The sequence below is a fragment of the Barbus barbus genome (genome assembly GCF_936440315.1).
Source record: "Barbus barbus genome assembly, chromosome: 15".
Taxonomy (NCBI): Eukaryota; Metazoa; Chordata; class Actinopteri; order Cypriniformes; family Cyprinidae; genus Barbus; species Barbus barbus.
Window position 1 is genome coordinate 30,545,344 of NC_136743.1, and position 23,862 is coordinate 30,569,205.

The 23,862-nt window shown below is 36.6% G+C and overlaps 3 protein-coding genes across 8 annotated transcripts; 2 read left to right on the forward strand and 1 right to left on the reverse strand.

Annotated features, from left to right (window-relative positions):
* Positions 1–52: 52 nt before the first annotated feature.
* LOC306881911 (complement component C8 alpha chain-like) lies at positions 53–3,269 on the reverse strand. Of its 2 annotated transcripts, none has more exons than XM_079436269.1 (5): positions 2,780–3,269; positions 921–1,242; positions 700–847; positions 280–469; positions 53–190 (listed from the first exon to the last, which is right to left on the reverse strand). In XM_079436269.1, the coding sequence occupies exons 2-5, from the start codon at positions 940–942 to the stop codon at positions 83–85; spliced, it is 468 nt and encodes a 155-aa protein (XP_079292395.1). In that variant the 5' UTR covers positions 943–1,242; positions 2,780–3,269; the 3' UTR covers positions 53–82. The 2 variants fall into 2 exon arrangements, with proteins under 2 accessions (XP_079292395.1, XP_079292394.1); XM_079436268.1 differs by lacking the exon at positions 2,780–3,269 and adding an exon at positions 1,940–2,209 and having other exon boundaries at positions 921–1,068.
* On the forward strand, positions 2,934–12,880 carry LOC306881910 (uncharacterized protein). Of its 5 annotated transcripts, none has more exons than XR_013785183.1 (18): positions 2,934–3,098; positions 3,265–4,081; positions 4,218–4,397; positions 5,982–6,393; positions 6,509–6,624; positions 6,701–6,726; positions 6,964–7,004; positions 7,527–7,565; positions 7,955–8,087; positions 8,256–8,415; positions 9,633–9,756; positions 10,587–10,621; positions 11,318–11,381; positions 11,459–11,493; positions 11,569–11,632; positions 12,247–12,326; positions 12,420–12,605; positions 12,640–12,880. XR_013785183.1 is itself a non-coding variant. In XM_079436267.1 (17 exons), exons 1-16 carry the CDS (start codon positions 3,090–3,092, stop codon positions 12,317–12,319), a joined length of 2,328 nt encoding a protein of 775 aa, XP_079292393.1. In that variant the 5' UTR covers positions 2,934–3,089; the 3' UTR covers positions 12,320–12,326; positions 12,420–12,880. The 5 variants fall into 5 exon arrangements, 3 of the variants coding, with proteins under 3 accessions (XP_079292393.1, XP_079292391.1, XP_079292392.1); XR_013785184.1 differs by having other exon boundaries at positions 2,968–3,098; positions 7,880–8,087; XM_079436267.1 differs by having other exon boundaries at positions 12,420–12,880.
* Positions 12,881–13,705: 825 nt separating this feature from the next.
* Positions 13,706–22,115, forward strand: LOC306881777 (glycosylphosphatidylinositol anchor attachment 1 protein-like). The gene is made up of 13 exons (XM_079436052.1): positions 13,706–13,810; positions 14,365–14,469; positions 14,576–14,755; positions 14,826–14,937; positions 15,299–15,446; positions 16,552–16,653; positions 16,809–17,005; positions 17,278–17,474; positions 17,628–17,781; positions 18,590–18,661; positions 19,309–19,505; positions 19,591–19,761; positions 20,879–22,115. Exons 2-13 carry the CDS (start codon positions 14,396–14,398, stop codon positions 21,120–21,122), a joined length of 1,848 nt encoding a protein of 615 aa, XP_079292178.1. The 5' UTR covers positions 13,706–13,810; positions 14,365–14,395; the 3' UTR covers positions 21,123–22,115.
* Positions 22,116–23,862: the final 1,747 nt, after the last annotated feature.

A 23,862-nucleotide genomic window follows, 5' to 3' on the forward strand; every position in this document is an offset into this window, starting at 1 on the left:
CCTTCTTGACAAAATTTCAAAACTAAGGCCGCAGGCGATACTTCCTTATGTGGGCTCTTGTGTATCTACCCAGCCGTTGGCCTCATGGGAGGTTTTTGACCCTATTTCGCCTCTCCATCTCACTGAAATTATTGCCACTCTCAAAACCTCCTCCTGCCGGCAGGATGTGAAATATCCCCGGTTTTTTAAACTGGTAAAGAAAGAGAAAGAAAGTAAGTTATTTTGATATTTATTGCATTATTATTGTGATATTAAAGTACCAAAGATATGAGGGCATACCATTATTTGATATGAGAAGAAGTTGTGAGGTTTCCGGTAATATTTTTCAGCATCATCATAACTGAGGTGTTCACAGAAAGGATCGTACGTGAGTTTCCGCCACTCTCCATTATAGATGTACCAACAAACACCTCCAAAGTATGTTGGGTCCAGAACACGATTCATAAAATCACCAGATAAAGCATTATATCTGAGGGAATAAAACAAACTCATTTCAAGATTTGGATACATATAGTACGTCATGTAGTATAACATATATTGAGATATAAAGATACCACACATGTGATTGAGTGGATGTTTTCTGGATGTGAAACCAATTCATTTGGTCTTGTACAGTATGTCAGTTACTGATTTCGTTTTCCACCAGAATTACTGATATTTAGCAGTAAGCACCCAAAAAATCAGTCTGCTACGTCTTACCCTTGAGTGGCTTTTTCAGCTCCTGGTATAGTCAACATGCCGGTACATTTGGTTTCTCTTCTGTTTATCACTTCACAGTCAGTCTCATCTTTCTGATTTACACAGTCTATTTCATCATTGCATCGGAGCTGCTGTCCAACACAGCGTCCTGTGAGAACACATGCAGTATGAAAAGACATACAGACAAACATGTAGAAAGAAACGCAGGCAGAAATACCGACCTTTGGGCCCACATGCAAACATGTCCCCACAGTGGTTGTCTTGTGGTTGGCACTCGCCCTCTTCTGGACATTGTCTTTCATCCCACTGACTGTGCACACACTTCTGACCACCGAACTGAGACGCTCGTTCCAAGTACTGGAAACGAATCTGTCAAACATCAATAACATCACATCATAAATATTTATTTTAAGCTATCACCAGCTTATATGTGTGTTAACAGTTGCAACAAATATACTGGACAGTTAAACGTGATTTCATTAAAATGGCATTAAAATGTTTGCGTGTTGCATGTTTTTTGCATATCACCAGAAATTAGAGCTGCTCTACATTTGCAGTTTGTCTAAAATTATATATAATTATATATGTAAAAATAAAATTAAAAATGAATACATCAGAAGCATACACACACACATACACACATACCAATATGTAATAATAAACAAATATTTTAGTGCTGTCAAGTGATTAATCACGATAAAAGTTTGTTTACATTATGTATGTGTACTGTGTATATTTATTATGTATATATTTTGAAAATATTTACATGTTTATGCATTTATATATTCATATTCTTATATTTATATATAATATATTTAATATATAAACTTAACATATTATTCTTAAATATATACATGCATGTCTGTCTATTTATATATATACATAATAAATATGCACAGCATACACTCATATGTTATGTAAACAAAAACTTTTATTTTGGATGCGAATAATCGTTTGACAGCACTAAACTATTTCCAATTATCCTCTGCTGCAATGACAGATATATAACTAAATTTTTACCATACTTTTTTGAAGTACAAAAATTTAAGATTTTAAGTAAAAATATTTTAGTTTAATGGTTAAAAATGAAGTAGGCTGCTATCTAGCACATTTTATCAAGATTTTCTTTCCAGAATTAACAAATGTATCATTGCAATAGACACAAATAGACTTGCAATAGACTTTCTTTTCCATATATGTTGGAATCTTTGAGTTTTATATGCCTTTAAAGAGTTTTTACCTTCCTATCTCGACATGAATCACACGGTGACCACTGTGTCCAGCTCTTGAGTTTCAACAGGAGCAGGGGTATCAGCTCCTCTGGTGTGTCTGGAAGATGCATTAGCCCTGACGAGACACAATATAGTAACATGGTACAACATGAACATATATAGTACCTGTTGCTTGATGATTGCAGGAAGTCATCAGTAAATCTGGCAGAAATATGGTGACTGAAACATGATAAAACAATTCCATACGGACAAATAGAAAACACAAATCTGCACATTGCTGAAATTAGTTGGTTTGAGACTTAGGTCCAGTCTACAAATTATTTTTCAGTATTATTAATGATTGACAGGGTTTTTGAGGGAAAAAACTCACTTTTGCCCAGAATGCTCCACCTCCAAGCAAATACATGACTTACAAGAAACGTTATCAACTTTATCATGAACAAATACAGACTTGCATTGAATTAAAATAAATGACTGGAGTAATTATCACCAGTTTGCAACTGCCTGTTTCACTTTGCACACACTGCATACTGTAAAAAAAATAAAAAATAATAAAAAAAGAGAGAGAGAATTACCAGAAAATTAACACTTCAATCATAAAACACGATTCAGTGTGCAATTAAAAATCCGGTAAAATACCTTTGAGAATTACTTCATATCGGTTCATTGGACCGTATTACTTTTCTTATATGAAATGTGTCATGTTTAATTGAGACGTTTAACTATAAATACATAACAGAACTAAATAAAATCATACTCTGTGGAAGTCTTGGCTCATGAATATTAATTAGGTTGAGTGTCGCCCGGTAGTCCTGATTGGACAACATAAAGCATAAAGCTTTAAAGACTAGACTGGGCGCCAGTAGCGGGTAAATAACGTAATCCTGGTGATATATTATATTATATAATCATGAAGGTTATTTTATTTATCCGGTACTGGCGCCCGCTCTTTACCGTCTCTATTCTATCCAATCAGATAGGAGCACCGATCGACGCACACGCAACGTAATTAATATTCATGAGCCATGCCTTCAGCAGTCTAGGATTGACCTGGTTTAATCAATCAATAAGAACAATGTTCCGCTGTCTGGAGCTTTTTTGAAGATATTATGTCATATTTATGTAATTAGCGCTTGGCCAAGGAGAATCTAAAGGAACATGGAAGAGGTAAACAATCTGTTTTTGTGTCGCTGTACTTTGTTTTATATTTAAATATATGTTTTTGAACAATAATCATGCATTTACATGCCTAACTATTTGAATACTGCACTAAATTGTGTTAGTATGAGCTTAACTGTATATCTGTCATTAACTGATTGTATGTTGGTTACAGGAGGCCTGCAACAATTTCAAATCCATAAGGGCAAAGTTTCAAGAAGAGATCCAGGTGAGCTACAGACCTGTGGTTCCTGAGAAACCCAAACGCCTCCCAACATCTGCCATAAGCCGCTCTGGTCTGATCACCATGAGCCTTTGTTCAGCGGTGGAGACCAAGACCACCGGTCAAACCCAATTCATTTTGAGAGAAGACCAGAAAACGCCCTCAGGAAAACGCCCTGTATCATTCCCAAGCACAACATCTGAAGATGGGCAGAACAGGCCGTCACTTAAAAAGCTGCATTTGCCCCTCGTGTTGCCGCATGATTCTTCTGCACCTGCTTCAAAGGGCATCACCTCACCTCGGAAATGCATCATGAATCCAACTCCTACACCTTTCAGCTCGACCAGAGTTTCACTGTACACTAAAGAAATGGGTAAAAATGGTCTGGGGCTTTTGAAAAACAGTGGTACTTTTAATGCTCAGAGGGAAGAGTCCACCCTAAAGACTGCAAGAACAGAAGCTGGGGAGGTCCAACAGATGAGGGTGTCAAATGCTGGATTGCTAGATCATTCAGCTACTTCACCAAATGATTCGCTGACAGATTCATCTTCTGGAAGTGTAACTCATTTCTTTGACCAGCATGTCCTGAGCACGCTAGAGAAAGCCAAGAGAAAGCTCTGTCAGAGGAACCTGTTGGTGTGTGGCAGACCAAGGGGCTTCTACTCCAGTAAAGCTCAAGTGCAGCACACAGAAAGTCCATGTTCCTCTACTGCATCTGAAAGCTGTCACCCAGAGGCTTCGCCATTGAAGGTTAATGGAATATCACACAGTAAGTTGCATAACTGAGGAATCTTTTACGTGGATGCATATGAATGTTTGCAGTTGTAAGTTGCATGACAAAGAGTTACTTCAATGTAAGACTGAGGAATTTGTCTTTATTTTTTATACCTGTTCTTGTACTTTAGGCACCATCTCTGTAATGAAGCTTGGTGGAGTCACGCGGCCTAAAAAAGCACGCAAACCTCTTCCTGATCTGGCATCTTTAGGCCCTACACCCTCAAAGGCACCTAGACCCCCACGTGTGGATCTGAGCAAATATAAGACTGGATTTCATGTCTGTGAACCAAGTGAAGCATTTACTATTGGTTTGTGGAAGTTCTTTTTTCTTTTTTATTATTGTTCCTTGATTTTTGCTCATATATCAATGTATCTCAGTACTAGACTGAATACTGTGTCCGTGAGATTAATTCTCTGCAGTAACAGCCCTGAAATGGTTGAAAAAAGGTTAAAAAGCTGCTGGTGTTTATAGTCATGACTTGTATAAACAAGAATGTTAAACAAATATTTTGGTGAAAAATGTATGATACACTAACATTCAAAAATGTAGAGCAAGTAATATTAAAAAAAGGTGCAAAGATGCATTAAATTGATCAAAAGTGACAGCAAAAACATTTATACCCCCGGTTTCACAGAGAAGGCTTAAACCTAGTCCTAGATTAAAATCTAAGTCTGAGCTGTTTCAACTGAAATAAACTTGCTCTGACTGATCTTAAAATATAACAGTGCCTTTGTTTTGTCTCAAGATAGACACCAGTAATGTTTTTTGCTAAGTACGTTTATAAAAATTACTTAAATGTCCTAATTGAACTATGGCCTAATCCTGGTTTAGTTTAAGCCCTGTCTGTGAAACCACGCCATAATGTTATAAAATATTTTTTTAATAGCCTAAATACTGCTCTTTTTAACTTGCTATTCATCAAAAAATCCTGAAAAAAAATGCATCACACAAGTTTTTAGCTTCAAAAATTATTTCCAACAATAATATCCACATTATCCTTCAGAAATAATGCCATCACAGGATCAATTACATTTAGTCATTTAGCAGACGCTTTTATCCAAAGCGACAATAGAAGCAATCAAAACCAACAAAAGAGCAATGATATGCAAGTGCTATAACAAGTCTCCGTTATCTTAACACAGTACATGTAGTACGTTTTTTTTTTGTTGTTGTTGTTAATTATTTAATAGATAAAAAGAAAACCGATTGATAGAATAGAAAAATTGAGACTAGTGTTAGAGGTCTTTTTTTAAAAATAGAAAACAAGCAGTTAGAAAACAAATAGAGTTCAAGTCTTAAAGGAGCATGTTTTTTTATTTTTTTAAATAAAAAAAGAAAAGAAATGGATAAAATAGAATTATAATAGAGAGTGCTAGAGTTTTAGCCGTTTTTTGAAGATGTCTAAGGACTGAGCTGCTGGGATTGAGTTGGGCAGGTCATTCTGCCAGAAGGGAACAGTTAATGTAAAAGTCTGTGAAAGTGATTTTGTGCCTCTTCGGGATGAACAATAAAGCCAAGTTCACTTGCAGAATGCAAGCTTCTAGAGGCACACTGTGGGCAAACATTTTAAAATATAGTTTTTGGAAAACAGTTCTTTCAAGGTGTGATCATATTTATTAATGTTTTGTTGTATATTTGATAATATGCAACGCAATAAATGTAGCCTTGGTGAGTATATCTTTCCAAACTTTGCACCCCTACTAAAATACAGTTCATTAGGCAAACTGTAGGATTTTAACAGTTGCCACATTATCAGATTGCTGCATTAATGCACTGAAGAATGTGCAAGATCTCTGTTAAATGGCATATTACAACCACTTGAAACTCGGCTGATCCATTCATATCAAGGAAATGATTTCAATCTTGTTCTTTGTTACATCTTTCTTTCTAGAATCTGTACCCGAGCCTGAGATTGCAGCCACTGCTAATGCATCACTTGAGGACGCAAGCGTACCTCCCCCTGAATTCCCAGATTTTGACATTTCTGCACCAGAAGCCACAGACAGTAATGCCATAAATCTGGCGGCCCTGGATTTAGAGGCCACTGAGTTTCCAGGGTTTGATTCGTTGCCTCCACCACTGCCAAATGAAGACAATGGCCTGCATTTACAGGCTGTGTTGGGCCAGCATTGTCCAGGTCATTCTGGTCCAAAGAGCATGCAGTCAGAAGACGCTCTCTGTCAGTCCTCAGAAGAAATGAGAAATGAAGGGACTTCAGAATCAGTGGCGTCTGACCTGGAAATGAATGGATCACACACTACCTTCAACCTGAGCAGTGAACACCCGCTTCCATCAGAGCAAATGTAAAAGCATAGTTATTATGAATAGTACGACTCTAGTGTCTCTCAATATAGTTCTGTCATTTTCATTATACTGCAATCAAGACTCGCTGCCAACAAATGTAATGTTTTTCCTCAGGTCTTCTCAACAAAAGTGTTTCCATGAAAGCTTTGATAATGTTTATGAGGATGTGGAAACAGTCCCCAGGTTTTCTTTCGCTCAAAGCTCTTATAAGTGTAAAGGAGCTCCTAAGAGTGAGTATTATGCCAACATTAATTTTGAATACAAATAGTTTGTAGAGAATGGGATTTTATGTGTTTTCCGTTTCAGATCCATATGCAGATAACAGCCTTGTGGTGAGTGATTATTTCTTAGAATTGGCATTTTTTAAATTACAGATATAGTTTAGTTGACATATTTAACAATTTACTGATAAATATTATGTTTTATATATTATGTAAGATGCCTTTGTGATGCCATGTATGCTGGAAATTGATTTTAATAGGTGATTGATATGAAATGGAAGGTATTTCAGCTAATATTTAGTCTTAACACTAAGTGTAGTTGTATTGATCTCTTAATTTGTTTGACAGAAAGAAGAAACATGGAGGAATATATGGCATGTCACTCAATGGTTTGTCAGCATTTATTTCACTCTGCTGTTGTTTGTGAAATGCAGTCCACAGCTTAAGAAATTAATAAATATGATCCTGGAGCACAAAAGCAGTCTTAAGTCTCTGGGGTATATTTATAGTAATAGCCAAAAATGCATTGTATGGGTCAAAATGATACATTTTTCTTTTGTCAAAAATCATTAGGATATTAAATAAAGATCATGTTCCATGAAGATATTTTATAAATCTCCTACCGTAAATATATCAAAACTTCATTTTTGATTAGTAACATGCATTGCTAAGAACTTCATTTGAACAACTTTAAAGGCGATTTTTCTCAATATTTTGATTTTTTTGCACCCTCAGATTCCAGATTTTCATCAATATTGTCCTAACAAACCATGCATCAATGGAAATATTATTTATTCAGCTTCCAGATTGTGTAAAAATCTCAATTCCATAAATTTGACCCTTATGACTGGTTTTGTGGTGCAGGTTCACATATGTTTTATTAACTGTATTTCTCCCTTTACATTTTGAAGGTCTAATGCAGCTGAAGATCAAAATGGCCAACATGATAGGTATTATGTTTTGTTGCGTTATAGCTCTATAATGATATGTGATTTATAGCTATCTAGTCTCCAGCTTCTTGCAAATTTTCTCTTTGTAAAAGAAAATAAGTATTTTAACATTTTTGTAAAGAAAACATTTGATGAAAGCATACATATTCTAACAAATACATAGAAATATGATTGATTTAGTTACTTATTTTGTGGTGAGTCCAGTGAAAATGTTAGCTTGATATTTTTATTTTCTTATGTGACTTGTAGCGTATCTAAATGTTTGTGAAAACATTTAAATGTAAAAAAGCCAATTTTGTTATTTGCCAATATAGATTCAGAGCAAGGAAGATAAGTGGCCTGGGTTGTTCCTCAGAAGCTGATTTGCAAGAAATGTGTGATTCTTTCAGAAAGAAGCAGCCGAGCCCTGAACATCATGAGGATAAAGAGCAGAAGAAGAAAGAGAAGCAGCGTCTGGAGAAGGAGAAGAGAGAACAGAAAGAGAAGGATAAAAAGAGAAATGAAATGCACAAGAAATTTAAAGTGAATTCAAATGCATAGATTAAAGTCACACCTGATATACTCAGTGGATGTCAGCACATAAGATGCTATTTCAAACTAACTGGCGTTTACTTTAAAGAAGACTGCACAAGTACACAATGCAGTGACATGCGTTTAAGTGAATGTAGTTTCTGATGTGTTTCTCAATAGATCACTGGACTGGAAGAGCCCATGTATCATGCCAGAGTGCTGGCGGACGGCAAACTGCGAAAGTACGACCTGCCCGTCAAAAGTGGGGATCTCATCAGCATCATCCGAACAGTCAACTGCCCCAAGGGCAAATGGCTAGCCAGAGACACCAACAACAGATGTGAGGCTCTCCTGACAAACTCTTAGTCGTGCATGTTCTTACCTGCAGCACTCTTTAGGAATAATTAACCCTAAAAAGGGCAAAATCGGCAAATTAATTTATTGCAATTTTCCATCTCATTGGGTCTCAAATAATAATACTATTTTATTTTTTTATTTTTTTCAAAACTTAATTTTGGTTTTAATGTTTGTATACTTCGCTCTTTGGGGGGTATAAATTCACTGAAAACACAACACTTGTTTATCAATGCTTGTTACATCATGGCTGTAATTTAGTATACTATAATTTAATTTAATATAAAATAAATATTTTATTATATGTTGCACTCTAAAATTGGTATGAAATCAAAGCCATATGTCTAACCAAGTTATGTTTCAAATTTTCAGAAATTGTGGTTCTTGTGAGATTTTGTTTGGGCACTATACTCGAAATAAATACATTTCAATGTTAAGCTAATGCTGAAGTCCCCTCCAACATGTGTAAACATGATCAACTTTTATCAGTAGATTTCCCACTACAGGTGGCCAAACAGGTTTAAATGCTTCCTGTGAGCTAAACAACGAATGTAGAAACAGTCACCTCATCTAAATATTCACAACAAACACCCTTTCAAAATGAAACCAAGAAATGCTACCTACACTCCCCACAGCTTCTCAAAGGTTTGTATCCCCCAGGATGTGTCGCCTCTTTTAGGCTTAAAATAAACTTGGCTACTTTTGTCCAAAAACTCCTAATTTCTGACTTCACCTGAGAAAATCTCTTGCATGAGTTCATTTGAAATCACTCTTACATCTCTTGTCTCACTGATGTGTGACCCTGGACCCATGAATGAAGGTATATTTGCAGCAATAGCCAACAATACACTGTATGGGTCAAAATTATACATTTCTCTTTTGTCAAAAATCGTTATGATATTAAGTAAAGATCATGTTCCATAAAGATATTTAGTAAATTTTTGATCAGTAATATGCATTGCTAAGAACTTCATTTGGACAGCTTTAAAGTTGATTTTCTCAATATTTTTTTTTTTTTGCGCACTCTGATTCCAGATTTTCAAATATTGCTCTATCCTAACAAACCATACATCAATGGAAGGATTATTTATTTTCAGCTTTCAGATGATGTATAAATCTCAATTTCTAAAAATTGACCCTCATGACTGGTCCAGGGTCACTTGTAGGGAGGCAAATGTCTTGATTCTGTGTTTGTGTTTATAGATGGCTACATATCTGTGATGAACATGGAGTTGAACATTAAGGAGATGCTTGAGCTCGGAAAAAAGGTATCACAGGCCGCTGGACGAGGCCAAACCGATGGAGATAACCTTAGTGTCAGCAGCAGGTAAATACAGCACGTACATACCTAGACACACATGCATTAAATTAACAAGGTAGATCTACGCAGTGAAAGTGTACAGTTACACTATTCTCTTTGTTGATTGAAGACCATATGTGCTGCTGCATTCTGGATCATCTGCAGAGGCTTGGTATAAATATATAAATATTGCCGCAGTTTTTGAAGCACATAGCAGGATTTTAGGAAGAGTGTTGTTGAAGCCATATTAAAAACAACTTAAAATTGCTTTTAACTAATGGCATGCGCCATCACCGAAGCGGTGTAGTGTTGTCAAACATAGCTACAATGACACAAAAAGTTTAATAATTTAAATGTTGTGTGAAAATCTGTCCATGTGAAGTGGAAGCAATCAAAACTGGCTTTATAATAGATTACAGAACACATTAAATTGTTCAAATACTTTAATTTTCAAATTAGTTCAGTACATATTTAAGTAAATAGTGTATTTTATTGTAGCAATGTTGTGATTTTATTATTTTCCATTGTTTAATAGTGTAAGATCCACCATCAGCCACCCTGTTTTCTAAGATATGCACATCATATACAGTATGTATATAGCTTTTAATACTCAACTTTACAGATGGCCAGCATCCAAAAGGAATTCAATGTCCGTAGAAAGTGGCTTCCCAAAACAGAAGTATCATTACATCTCATGATAAAATGGAAAGCTCAGACAAGTAACATGTCTTCTATAGTCACTAGACTCAAATCAGACACTGCACTGCTGCAATCCATAACAGTTTTACACAATGTGGCCCAAAAAAAATGCAACAATGACCTGTGGATCTAAATTTCAATTGGCTTGATCTTTGCAGGTCCTCTCATCAGAATCCTGTGCTTACAAGTAGCTGTAAGTTTTCTCTTATTGTTTTTCTTTATACAGTAGAGGTCAAAAATATTGGCACCCTTGCACTTTATTTAAACATTTTCCCAAAAATGAATTAAATTTAAATATCTGATCTCCGTGAGTCTTTATTTCGCTTAATATTTAAATCAGAAAAGAAAACTGGCATTGCCCAAAAAAAGCCACACTAGAGTTAATATAAGGTATAACCATCCAGTGATCTCTGTACTGGCAGTTATTGCATATTAGATGGGTACCTGCTCATAACTGCTGTTTTCAGATTTCTCCATCTGTTTTAATGGGTTTTAGACTCACTTCAGAACAGTGCGTTGTGTCTTGAACCTTTCCTGGGTGCTTTTTGAAGTGTGTTTAGGTCCTGAAAGACCCATGACTTTAGATGGAGGCCCTGCTTTCTGAATCTGGGTATGAATTTGCCTCCAAAATGCTGAAAGCATCCAGTGCCTGTGGCAGCAAAGCAACCCTAAAACTTGACAGTCTGGGCCAGTTTGGGATTTTCCATCAAATTAATATTTCAGATTCTTTTCTTTGTTCAATTGTGCAGCAAAGACAAATATATGGATATCAAAATGTGTTATCATTTCACGTATTGTTGTGGATTATTTGAAAAAAGTGCATTGGCGCCAGTGTTTTGGACTGCCACTGCAAATGTCTGTCAATGCATTATCAAATGTGTTCATCCAGTCACTGATGACAGCGAGGAGTGGATGTATGAAGATGACACGTTGTCACTGTCTGCTGAGAATGTGTAAGCCTGAACTGTGTTTCATAAAGTTAATTTGAGCTGTTGTACACGGATCTCTAGAGTTGTCTTTCTCTTTCTAGGAGTCAGATCAAAGCTGCCTCTATTCCTGAGATGTGTGAGTATGCCGGTTCTCGTTCTCAGTGTTGAGAATTAGTTTTGTGCGGTGTTGGTGTTAATCGTGTTTCCTCAGTTGATAGCAACTCTTCTGCTCATCATCCTTTCGGTGACTGGAGTATTGAAGAGATCCAGACGCAGTGAGTAGTGTGACGCTTCAGATAAACACAGCTGTACGAGCATCATGTCCAGTCGGTACACACCAATATTTGAAGACAATTCAAAGAAATATTCAATAGTAACCAAGGTATTTTTTATGTAATCTGTTCTTGACTTCTTTCATTGAACATTTGCAACTTTTTCAGCAGCACTGATGATATGTGATTTAAAGTAACTTTTTGTCCCATCGATTCCTTGCTAGTGATAAACGTGTTTATATGGGTCATTTGTTATGCTGTACCTTACCTTTTTTCCTTACATAACGACCTAAAACCCAATAATGCATAACACCTAGCTCTAACAGATGAGACTGCCAGAGTTTACAAGGGAGATTAGCACAGAAAACTATGAAAATGTGTTATTGGATTTTTACATTTTTAAATAGTATATCTCCACAATTTCTAAAAAACAATTGATAAAGCCTCTTTCAGGTCTTTTTCAAGGATCTTGTCTATATCCAGTGCTATCACTTCTTATATGCGTTCGTTATTTTCATATTATTTAGTGCTCAGGTTTTTTTATCATTTAAAGGAACAGCAAAGCCTACCTTGTGTGATCATGTCTTTTTCTTTAATTATCCCTGTGTTCGTGACAGAGAGGCAGAACACTTCCAGTTTGCAGACATTGATCTTCTGCCTCCTCCAGCTCTTTACGCTGACTCTCTGTGAGCCGGTGGTATGTTTGATGTTTGCAGGATCATTAGTCAATGTCAGAAATTGGAACCAGCGATATATGCTCTGAACTGTTTTTTTATTTTTCTCTCCACAGTGACTTTGATTGCGTTCCTCTATCATTACCAAGGACATCCACACAACTGAAAAATATCTATCTAGCACTGGCCTTTAGTCTTTAAATCATCAAATCAGATTTAATTCTCAAATGCAAAGAAACAAAAATGCTAAAAATGACAACTTACTGTAGCGTTTTGATGAAAGTGATCTTTTCAAGTTAGAAGTGCTACATTTGCATTGTGTGCAATCAGTGGTAGATTGAGGATGAGTAACACAACGGCAGCTTAGAGGTTTTCATGAAACGGGAATGTGCCACTTATATGAACTATTAAATTGCAAAATTGAAGTCGTTTTCAAGAGATTGAGAGTAACTGTAATTTTGCATGCTATCTACACAATACACCTGTTTTTTGTCTTTGTGTGTCTCATTATGGGAATGTTGGTGGTTTGATTAATAATGAAAACACAACTTAAATTGAATAAATGTATAGAGCAGCGAGTCTGACTACTTTTCTCCGTTACATGACAGCTGTAATCAACCTCGGATGTACATTATGAAATATGTGACCCTGGAGCACAAAAGCAGTCTTAGGTCGCTGGGGTATATTTATAGTAAAAGCCAAAAATACATTGTATGGGTCAAAATTATACATTTTTCTTTTATACCAAAAATCATTAGGATATTACGTAGATATCATGTTCCATGAAGATATTTAGTAAATTTCCTACCGCAAATATCAAAACTGATTAGTAATATGCATTGCTAAGAACTTCATTTGGACATCTTTAAACGTGATTTTCTCAGTATTTAGATTTTTTTGCACCCTCAGATTCCTGATTTTCTCAGCCAAATATTGTCCTATCATAACAAACCATACATCAATGGAAATATTTATTCAGATGATGCATAAATCACAGTTTCGAAAAAATGACACTTAAGACTGGTTCTGTGGTCACATATAATATAAAACAGTGTATATTATGACACAGTTTTATCATGTCATTCTCTCAAAACTATGCTGCCACAATAAGGCACAATATTATTAGGTAACATCTCATTTTAAATAATTGATCTATGTAATTAAATGTGAAAATAAATTACATAAACATAGAAATACTTGTAACTCTTATTACTACTAATGCAATTAATATCAAGTTGACGTGGATAAATTGTATGAATCATTTTGTAAAGAATATACATGTATTTGTCATTCAAATTTGCTCTTTATGCATTATTTTTCCCTTCCATATTCGATGTTACTACTTTTAAGAGCATACAAAAAAAATAAACCCTCGCTAGGCCACGCCCCTTCGTGGTCGCTCACCGGAAGTCGGTCCGCACTTCCGGCAGAAACACGGAACAGTTGAGAATAAATGAATGGACTGCAGCTGCAGGTGAAACTGTATTTTAAAGTTTCATATTTCGAGGTGAGTTCGCTGTATACCGAGACGTTTATATACTTTATCACAAACTCTGCGATTGCTCTAAGAGCTGTTCAGATGTGTTTGTTCATGGCAGGGATCCATCTGCAGCGCTGAGACTGCAGCTAAACATCTTAATGTTATAATTCTGCTCATTTTACTCTTAATAATCTCTATTTGACTGATTTGCTGTGGAAGGAGATTTTCATGAGTAGCTTTCATTCATCTTGTCAATCACTCAAAATATATATTTTAATAATGTTAGTAATATTCAATTGCGTTATTGTAAGTATTTTAATGTATGTTAAAACAGATTTGGTTATTAATTATTGTGCTAACACTTTATTTTGATGGTCCCATTCTTGTAACTTTTATATATTATATGAATACATGTTAATATTTTTGAACTATACTGTATATGTGTATATTTATATAGAACACACACACATATATATTATGTAAATAAAACCTTTTTTATTTTGGATGTGATTATTCGTTTAACAGCACTATGCTCAACCAGGGAAAGTTATTATACAGTGTTTCCATATTTTTGAGATTAGGTCTATTGAAGCAGGGCAGTAGGTTATCACCATGGGTCTGTTGTCTGACCCGAATCGCAGAAAAGCCCTGACCAATCTCCTGACCCGCCTCAACACACCCATATGGTAGGGGTTTCTCCTTTAAAATCACAGCTTCTGCAGTCTTGTGTGAACCTGACACACTATGGCATCCTTATCTGTTTCTCTGCTTGTGTTAATTTCTCTTCTTCAGTATTGTGTGCTACCTGGCGGCTATAGTGTGGTTCATGGGTCTGGCGTTTGAGCCCTTCACTCTGCGCACGTACATGTCGGAGAACGCCATGGGCTCCACCATGGTGGAGGAGCGCTTCTCCTCCGGGGAGCGAGCGCTGACCCTCGCCAAGGAGTTTGACGCGCACAAAAGAAAGGCGGGGTGAGCAGAGCAAGTCGTTGCTGTGTAAAGTCTGGAGGAAGTCAGAAATGATCCTGATTTGTCTCTCCAGTGGGATGCCGGTGGAGTGGTTAGTTAAGAGCATGCAGGCCAGAGGACTGGAGGTGTTCACTCAGAGCTTCTCCCGTAAGCTGCCCTTCCCTGACGAGAACAAAGAAAGATACGTGAGTCCCTGTGCTGTCAGTCTGTGTTATTACAGTCACTTTACAATCACCAAACTCTATTGACTGTAAGCAGTACACACACACACTATGTAAACACAAACTTTTATTTTGGATGCGATTAATCGCAATTAATTGTTTGACAGCACTAATCTGAACATGTAGCAAGTAGTGAAACAATTGTGCAAACTGTCTAGTGCAACAAAATACAGACAGTGCAAAGGATCTTCACAAACTTTATAAAAAGTATTTACATAATATAACAACCAAATGCATCATCGATCCCTTGGCTTTGCTATAGAAGAGTTAAGTAAGACTGAAGTGGAATTGAATATAAACATGTTTTACCCTCTGTTTTGTTCAGATGGTTCGAGGCACGAATGTGTACGGGATCTTGCGAGCTCCTCGCGCTCCTCGGACAGAAGCTCTGGTCATCACTGCTCCCTGCAGTCCTGGAAACAGCAACAACCAGGCAGTCGGTCTTCTGCTGGCTCTCGCACAGTATTTCAGGAGTAAGACACTTTATAAGCACATTCTGTCAACATAACCAATGTTGATTTCAACCAGTCTTGCATGACAAACCAATCTTTACTTTTTTTTTTGGTTCGTTTTGATTCGTCAAATTCAGAAGTTGTTCAATATCATGTTTGAAAAATTCCTCGTGTTTCCCCATAATTCCTAGATGTTACCTAAATATAATATTAATAAAAAATGATATTAATAAAACTTTTTCTGTAGTGCCTTTAAAAGTTGCATGAGTTTGAAGATTGAAGATTTGTCCTGGAACAAGCCCGTTATTTGGCTTGACTACTTTAACCATTAAAATAATTTTTAAGGTTCTTATGTAATTTAGCGAGTAATGCCACTAATATAATGATTAAAATATTCACATTAGTGTAATGCATAAAGTAAAAATGTATCTAAATTTCAGAACAGCAGTTTAAAGCCTTTTTATTTTTTCAATATTTATTAAGCACTGCCTGGTGTTTGATCATTAATTTGCAAAATCAGTCCTTACACAGTTTTGTGAAAATTTGACATTTTGTTCAAGAACCTTTTTAATAAATATTATGCCTTTGCCATAACCGTTAATTAGCCTGGGAATTCATTGTTTGAAATTTGTGGTAAGTAGTGACCAAAACAATATTCCTGTACTAAATCTGGTAAAATATCCATGAACAAATGGCTACATAGAGCCTTTTTGCTTTTATGTGTGTAACTGCTAGAGCCACCAAGTGGCCAGGTCCTGCCAAATGTAATGTTTTTCTTGCATAGATATGCAACGTCTTTCAGAAAATCTCATTGCATTTAAGAATTATAGCCATTTGCGTAAAAGTAGCCACTCCCACTACTGAAATGTGGATGGATTTGAAGATGCTAAATTACAGTTTTCATAATTTTGGTAACTTTAGATAATAATGCTCAGATTGGGTAAACGGCCTGAGACTAGTTCACAAAACAAACACTGTAGGTTTTTCCTCGATGGAAGTCAAATCAGAGCAATAGATTTAGTTTGCATTGATGTAAGGATTGTAGTTGTGTAAGACATTCGAGTCTGAACCTTACTGTTAAAGAGTTTTAAGTCGTAGTTTTGTTTTGTCCACTTCTTCTTTAAAGACCAGGTTTACTGGGCCAAGGACATCATATTCTTGGTGAACGAGCATGATCTGATCGGCATGCAGGCCTGGCTGGAAGGCTATCACCACACTAACATCACAGGTGTGTACAGGTCAAACATGCTTCTTTACTGGACTATCAGAAAATTAAAAGTTACCCAATTAACTAATTTCATAATTGCACTCATTCTATCCATTTTCTAGAATACGTTGCCGGTTCTGTCTGTGTTTATGTTTCGGGTTCTCACTTTCATTCAGGGATGGAGTACTCGCCGCTGCAGGGTCGCGCAGGGTCAATTCAAGCTGCTCTCTCATTGGAGCTCAGCAGTGACGTCATTACCAGCCTGGACCTGATTTTGGAAGGACTCAACGGTCAGCTGCCCAACCTGGACCTGGCCAATCTCTTCTATGCCTTCTGTCAGAAGCTAGGAGTCCTGTGCACCATTCAGGGAAAGGTAGGCCTGTCAGACAAAATGAAACAATCTTCCATTACATCATCATGACACTATTTACATTTTAGTAGTGATTTTAGCTTACTGCAAACCTTCCTTTTAGCCTATAAAATATAAACATTGAAAACCACCAAACTGATCCCAAACCAGTACAAATTTGGTTCACATTTCTAAACTTAATTTTACCCACTTAATCAGAAGCGAATCCGCCCAATCTGGCAACGCTGTTTCTACTGAAATTGACTAGTGTGACATTGCTGTTGATTGTGTCTTAGCTCCAGAGGAATGACTGGGACACGGCTGAGGGCTACACTCACGCGGCACAGACCATGGTGCTGATGGTGTTGAAACAAGCTTGCGGACGGTCCTGGGGTGATCACGGCCTCTTCCTCCGCTATCACATCGAAGCCGCTTCCATTCGAGGCATCAACAGTTTCAGACACTATAAGATGGACGCCACCACCATTGGCAGGTTGGTTTGTATTGCACAAGAAATCAGTCGTGACGCACAAAAATATACATCCATTTTACTTTTAAGAGCCATGACCAATGCTAAACACTTTCTGATATTCTTTGCTCATGCATTCTTTTAATTCAGCCCTTCTTCTGTTTCACTGTTTGCCAGATTGCTGGAGGGAATGACCCGTAAACTCAACAATCTCCTGGAGCGTCTTCATCAGTCATATTTCTTCTACCTCTTGCCTTCTCTCTCTCGGTTTGTCTCCATTGGCTACTATATGCCAGCGTTTGGCCTCCTGGCTGTCATCTTACTGCTTCGAGTATCCTTTTCAGGACTGGGTCACTTCAAATTTTTAATACAAGAAAAAAAAATTAATCTAATTTAAAAACAATCAAGGCAGATTTTCCACTTTTAAAAAAAGACTAACTAAATGAGCACAAGAAACTAATAAATAGAACTAATACAAATAAATAGAAACTCTAGGACATGGAGTATAGACGAACGAATCATTGAAATCAAATATACAGTTAAAAAAACTAAACCGTCTGGATTTAATTTAATTGTTTTCTATTAGAAACCATTCAGAATTATCTGTACTGAGCTAAACTCGTTGTATTTTTCATTATTTTGTATAAAAAAAGCGTGGTCATGTTTACTATTCTTTGGAATATTTTTTGACTGGAGAAAATTCTAGTGTTTTAACAGTGGGTTTGAGCTGGTCATGTAGATGCACTGCATTGACAAACAGAAAACTGCTTGGTTTGAAAGTGACTTCAGTGTGAGCTGTGCTTCGTATATCACTACAAACTCTTAAAGACTTGTCTAATAAGTTGGACCCAGAAAAAAACTTTTACAATTTCTTTCAAAAGTAAATTGAAAGAATCTGATGTGGCTATAAATAAATCAAGTCAAGTCATAATATCACTCTATTGACCTTTTTCCCAGTAAAATGTGACCACAGCTTAAGGCTGTATAGTCCATGTATTTGCATGTTTATAAATCTTTGATGTGGAATTAATTACTTCTTTTCTGAACTAACTCACTGGATCATGCAGTATTTCTGAATCTAACACTGTTTTTACCAGAACACAATAATGTGTCTGTAGGAATCCTTAATTTGGCCTCAGGCGCTGGATCTCTGGGTTCATCTGGGAACACCAGCTCTGGCAGCAGTGGATGGAGTTACTGAAGCAGAGCAAGTAAGTCTCATCTTAAGTATTTTTACACCTAAAAAGATGAATATTTGATAAATATTTTAAACAGGAGAGTGGGATAAGTTGTTGCACGCTTTAAGTTGTCTTCATGGCAGTACAAGTAAAACTGCACCAGATTCTATTTCAGGACGTCTGTTATCAAGTAAAATTGCATGAAGACCTCTGCATCTTGGTCTGCATTACATCATTTGTACATATGCTGCACTTCTGAAATGTTGCCAAGAGCTAAAACTTTCCTGTTAATGTTCATGTAATAAAGGTTATGGCATTGATAGCAAATGATAGATTTAACTGGAAACCAACTACAAAATCAAATTGATGCTTGCTGACTCTAACCCTTGTGCTGTGCTGAAAGTCCTTTGCAAATGTAAACCTCTCATTATGCTATTTGTTTCACTAAATCTTAGATCCAATCTTAAGTGCAAAAATGATTCAGTTGTACCTTGTTTAAGCAGTTTTAATGTGGTAACACAAGTATTTTCAGTAAAACGAATGACCGAAACACAACATAAGGGCTAATTGTTTATTTTTATCAAAACAAAATAAATATCCTGCATTTGATTCAGTGATGGAAGTCCAGTTGTCATTGTAGATGTTCTTGCATAACATTTGCTTTCTCTGTTTCTCTGCAGCCGTCCAGTCCGGGCGTGTTGACAGTGTTGACCCCGGTGATGATTAGTCACCTGACAGGTGTGGCGCTGTATCTGCTACCTGTTCATCTGCAGGAAATGGCTGTGGAGCACTTCCCTGTGTCTGAAACCGAAGCTGTGGTGCTCACTGCTATTGCCATCTATACTGCAGGCCTGGCCCTGCCGCACAACACACAGCGGTACACACACACTCATTCTAATGCAGTTTATATTGCGTTACATGTTTACTCGCCAGCATGGATCATGTCTTTCTGTCTGTGGCAGGTTGCTGTCTGGAGAGGGCACAGAGCAGGGCTGGAAGGTGCTGAAGCTGACTGCTCTGCTCTATCTAGCGGTGCTGTTGGGCTGCACAGCCCTCATTAACTTCTCTCTGGGATTCATCTTGGCGGTTACACTGGTGCCGATCACTGCCAGCATCACACCACACATGCCAAAGTATGCACAGCTCAACAAATAATCATTTATTTTGGTCAAACATGCGCTGAAGATAATCTGACTAAATTTTGGTGAAAATTAGACTCTGTTGCATCGCAATATTAGCTAATCTTTTTATTTTAATTGAGACACCCACTGGCCATCATAATGAACATCAAATTTAATAACATTCCTCTAATGCAAAAAGTTAACACTTGATTTTATAGTGTTATATACTGAAAGCAGGACACTTGGTGCTCTTTTAAAAATCTTAACTCAATTTTCATCCTGTGAAAACAATTTAAAAAAAATAATAATAAAAATAAAACTCAAAAGAATAGAGAATGCTAGTGTTAGAGGGTCATTTTTTTTTAAATAAAAAAAAATAAATGAATGAAATGCTTGGATTGGGTTGGGCAGGTCATTCCACCAGGAGGGAACAGTTCAGGTGATTTTGTGCCTCCTGGAATGGTACTATACTGCACTGTTGAATCGTCAAGGTAACATATTTGGTGATTGTTTTTTATAGAAGTGATATTGTGACAGAAATTGAAATTTTGGTATTTTTGGTACAGCGCCTAATCTCATTGGATTTTCTCAGGAAAATCTTCAAATTTGGAACATAACTTGCGAAGACATATGGCTTTGATTTAATAGCAATTTTAGATGACAATATGTTGTAAAATATTCATTTTATATAAAATAAAAGTTTAGCACAGTAAATTTTCTTTACAATAAATTTATATATTTTTTACACTTTTTTTTTTTTTTATGCTGTCACTTCAGCATGTCTTCTGTAAAAAAAGACACCAAACTTAGGTCTGTATTTCAGGGCATTCATGTATTCAAAAAGGGGGATGACAGTTAACGGTTAAGGATTTGTAAGAAGCCACCTCAGTGCCATTACTGTTGGATGAAGTGTTATCGATTCTGTATATAATAAAAACACTGAGTACATTGACTGATATGAACACAGTGTTTGTATCATACACAGTATTCATGTTACGGGTTGATTTGATTGCTACATCAGTTAGCGGTCTGCGGTCAGCGATTATCACCGTGAGAAGTTGTGTCTGTGGTCTCATATTTATACTAGCCTCTAATCTCATATCTCTCTCTGTGTTTCGGTCTCTGTTAGAGCTCTGTGCGCTCTGGCCATGGTGCTGCTCAGCCCTGCCTTCACCATCCTCTACTGCGTCTTCATCTACCAGGAGCTCATCGAAGCGCCCGTCAGCCTCGGCGAGGGCTGGATGCTCTTCCTCTCGGTCATCTCGCAGGGCATTCTTGATCACACTCTCTACGGGTCGCTCGTGTTTCCACTCTTAGCCCTTTTCATTTATCCCTGCTGGCTAATGTTCTGGAACATTCTGTTCTGGAATTAACCGTCTCAAGTAGCTTCAAATGGAGCTGTTTTTAAAATGAATCCCACTTTGTGCCAATCATGAAGAGTTATTGTCCATCTGTGCACATTAGGGATTGGCAGAAGGACTATCTAGCAGGATGTCAGGCCCAAAGAAAGCTCAGATAAAGAGGATTTAATGGTGTGGCTTTATCGGTAAGAGTACTTTGGTCCAAGTATTGAGTTTCAGTTTTGGGGAAGGGGTTTGCATGAAGACATATGTAGGACAGAAATGAGGAATTATTATAAGAAAGCAAAAATGTTCCAATTCATTAGAAAAAAAAATCATTTTTTTACCCTATAATGGAAAAGGCTTTGCATATTATGGCATTTTGAACTCTGGGGGACTGGAAGCTTATATTTAATATGGTTTGATACTGAAAGTTGTACAAAAGGATTGTTTGTTTGTAAACTCAAAATGAAGCTCTTGCAATTTAATTCTGTGTGGACATTACAAAAGACAGAAACAAGATAACTCGAGTTTCCAAGACCTATTTTCTTCAATGCATTATATCCAATTTATTTAATTTGTTTCAGGCAACACTGGATTTATGTGCTCTGATGAGTTATGGCACATAGGTCTTTGATTATTAAACGTAATAAAAAAGAAAAGAAAATTGTGCTTGCTTGTGTGCATTTATAATAAAGCCTTCCCACATCTCAAGTATTAATAAATGAATAATATTAATACAATTTTAATAAGCTTATTAAACAGCAGTTTCTAATACAAAATAAATTAATAACATCCAAATGTAATATATTGTGGTCTATCTGTAATTTCTTTGTAAACATAACCTGTGTTGCTTGATACATGGATGGATAGATGATCTGAATTGATCACTCAAGCCACTAATGAGAAGCTCCCCTATATGATGTTACAGCCTGTTGGTAGGTCATTTACAAGAACTGTCCGTGTTATGAGATGTAAGGGGAAAATATTTCTAATTATGATCAATAAACAATATTTGGATCAAGTAACTGATTTGGGGGATTCTGTACAGAACTGGTGTCAGGGGTCAGACCAACTCTTGTCCAGCGAACCTTTAGTGAGAATGTGATACGTTTGTCCCTGTAGTATTCATTACTGTGCTGTAATTTCATATTAGACTACACATAGAAGATAGAGCCGGTCAAAGAGGAGGTTTGAAATATTTTTGTAGTTTGACACTCAATAATAATTGGTTCCGTGAATAAGGAACGAGATGCATTGTCTGTAGCCTCTGCTATGGGAATGATTGAAGGCTTTAAGGCATAAATAATGTCTGTTGTCTGAAATGCCATACAACAGAGCTGATCACATGTATCAGTCATCATTAGTAACCATAAACAAAATATACCAGGTGGTACCTATGACACCTGTCATAAGGGTAAATTCTTCTGAAATTGAGATTTATGGTTTGTTAGGATAGGACAATATTTGTCTGAGATACAACTATTTGAAAATCTGAGGGTGCAAAAAAAAATCTAAATATTGAGAAAATCATCTTTAAAGTTGTCCAAATGAAGTTCTTAGCAATGCATATTACTAATCAAAAATAAAGTTTCGATATATTTACGGTAGGAAATTTACAAAATGTCATAATAGAACATGATCTTTACTTAATATCCTAATGAATTTGGCATAAAAGGAAAATTGTTAATGTACAATGTATTACTGGCTATTGCTACAGATATACCCATGCTACTTATAACTGCTTTTGTGGTCAGGGGTCACATATTTGGTGCACAAAGCACCAGATAATTTGCACGCGCCATCTGCCCACTGCCAACATCATCAGTGTTCGAAGTGGTTCAAATTTATGGTCCCAAAGCATTCATGGTCAAAAGCAACCTATCGTGCAAACTGCATGCACCAGTCTGCCCGCTGCCCAACTCAGAAGTGTCTCAAATGCACAGCTGAACTGCTGTCGTCCAAATGCCATGCAGCAGAGCTGACAAGCAGAAGCAGTGATGAGCAACGTTCACACAAATTGAATATTTGGTAGCACAATGCGCCAAATCAATCACATGCACCAGCCTGCCAGGCCAAAACAGCAGACAGAAACATATACAAAGCAAAGGAGGCTTACATATAGGGAGCTTGGACTTCAGCACAACCGCTCACGTGCCACTCCAACCAGAGAAAGCACTGCACATGCAGAGAGAACACGAGCCTCAAGATCACACGTTCTGCTTGTTTCCTTGAATAGTAGCAGGTTTAAACTGATTCTGAAGATCATTCTAAACACGTGTAAATACATACAAGAGCTCAGATTAAGCTGCAGAAACAGCCTCCAATGGCATGAAACGTTTTAAACACTTGCATGCAAATTCAAACAATCATTGATGAAAAGTAAATTCCTTGTAAGTTTAGATGCACTGACTATACTTTACGTGTGCCTTACTTTAAACTGATAATAATGACATGATGGGATGATAATCTTGCTGTAAAACTAGTTTTCAGTTTTCACAAAAAACATAAGATATTTTGAAGAATGTGGGTAACCAAACAGTTTCTTGTCTATTTTCTTTTCCATACTATGCAGGACCATCAAAATTCATCAAAATATCTTCTTTTGGAACAAATACAGGGTGAATAAATGACAGAATTTTCATTTTTTGCCTGAACTATCACTTTGTCCACAGATCATCAAAGCAGTTATTAAAAAATGATGCATGCTTCTCGCATGCTGCTGTTTTTCAATTAATGAACAATGTTAAACATGCAGAAAGAAAACACAAGT

Bases quoted from the DNA above. Each gene is read 5' to 3' on its own strand.
- LOC306881911 (XM_079436268.1), bottom strand. From the start codon at position 2,206: ATGTGCAGATTTGTGTTTTCTATTTGTCCGTATGGAATTGTTTTATCA. The intron at 470-699 runs GTAAGACGTAGC...TTATTCCCTCAG, and splicing joins GCTGAAAAAGCCACTCAAGG to ATATAATGCTTTATCTGGTG. The intron at 191-279 runs GTATGCCCTCAT...TTTCTTTACCAG, and splicing joins TCTTCTCATATCAAATAATG to TTTAAAAAACCGGGGATATT.
- LOC306881910 (XM_079436265.1), top strand. The intron at 6,625-6,700 runs GTGAGTATTATG...TTTCCGTTTCAG, and splicing joins GTGTAAAGGAGCTCCTAAGA to ATCCATATGCAGATAACAGC. The intron at 10,622-11,317 runs GTAAGTTTTCTC...GTGTTCATCCAG, and splicing joins TCCTGTGCTTACAAGTAGCT to TCACTGATGACAGCGAGGAG.
- LOC306881777 (XM_079436052.1), top strand. From the start codon at position 14,396: ATGGGTCTGTTGTCTGACCCGAATCGCAGAAAAGCCCTGACCAATCTC. The intron at 18,662-19,308 runs GTAAGTCTCATC...GTTTCTCTGCAG, and splicing joins GAGTTACTGAAGCAGAGCAA to CCGTCCAGTCCGGGCGTGTT. The intron at 19,506-19,590 runs GTACACACACAC...TGTCTGTGGCAG, and splicing joins CTGCCGCACAACACACAGCG to GTTGCTGTCTGGAGAGGGCA.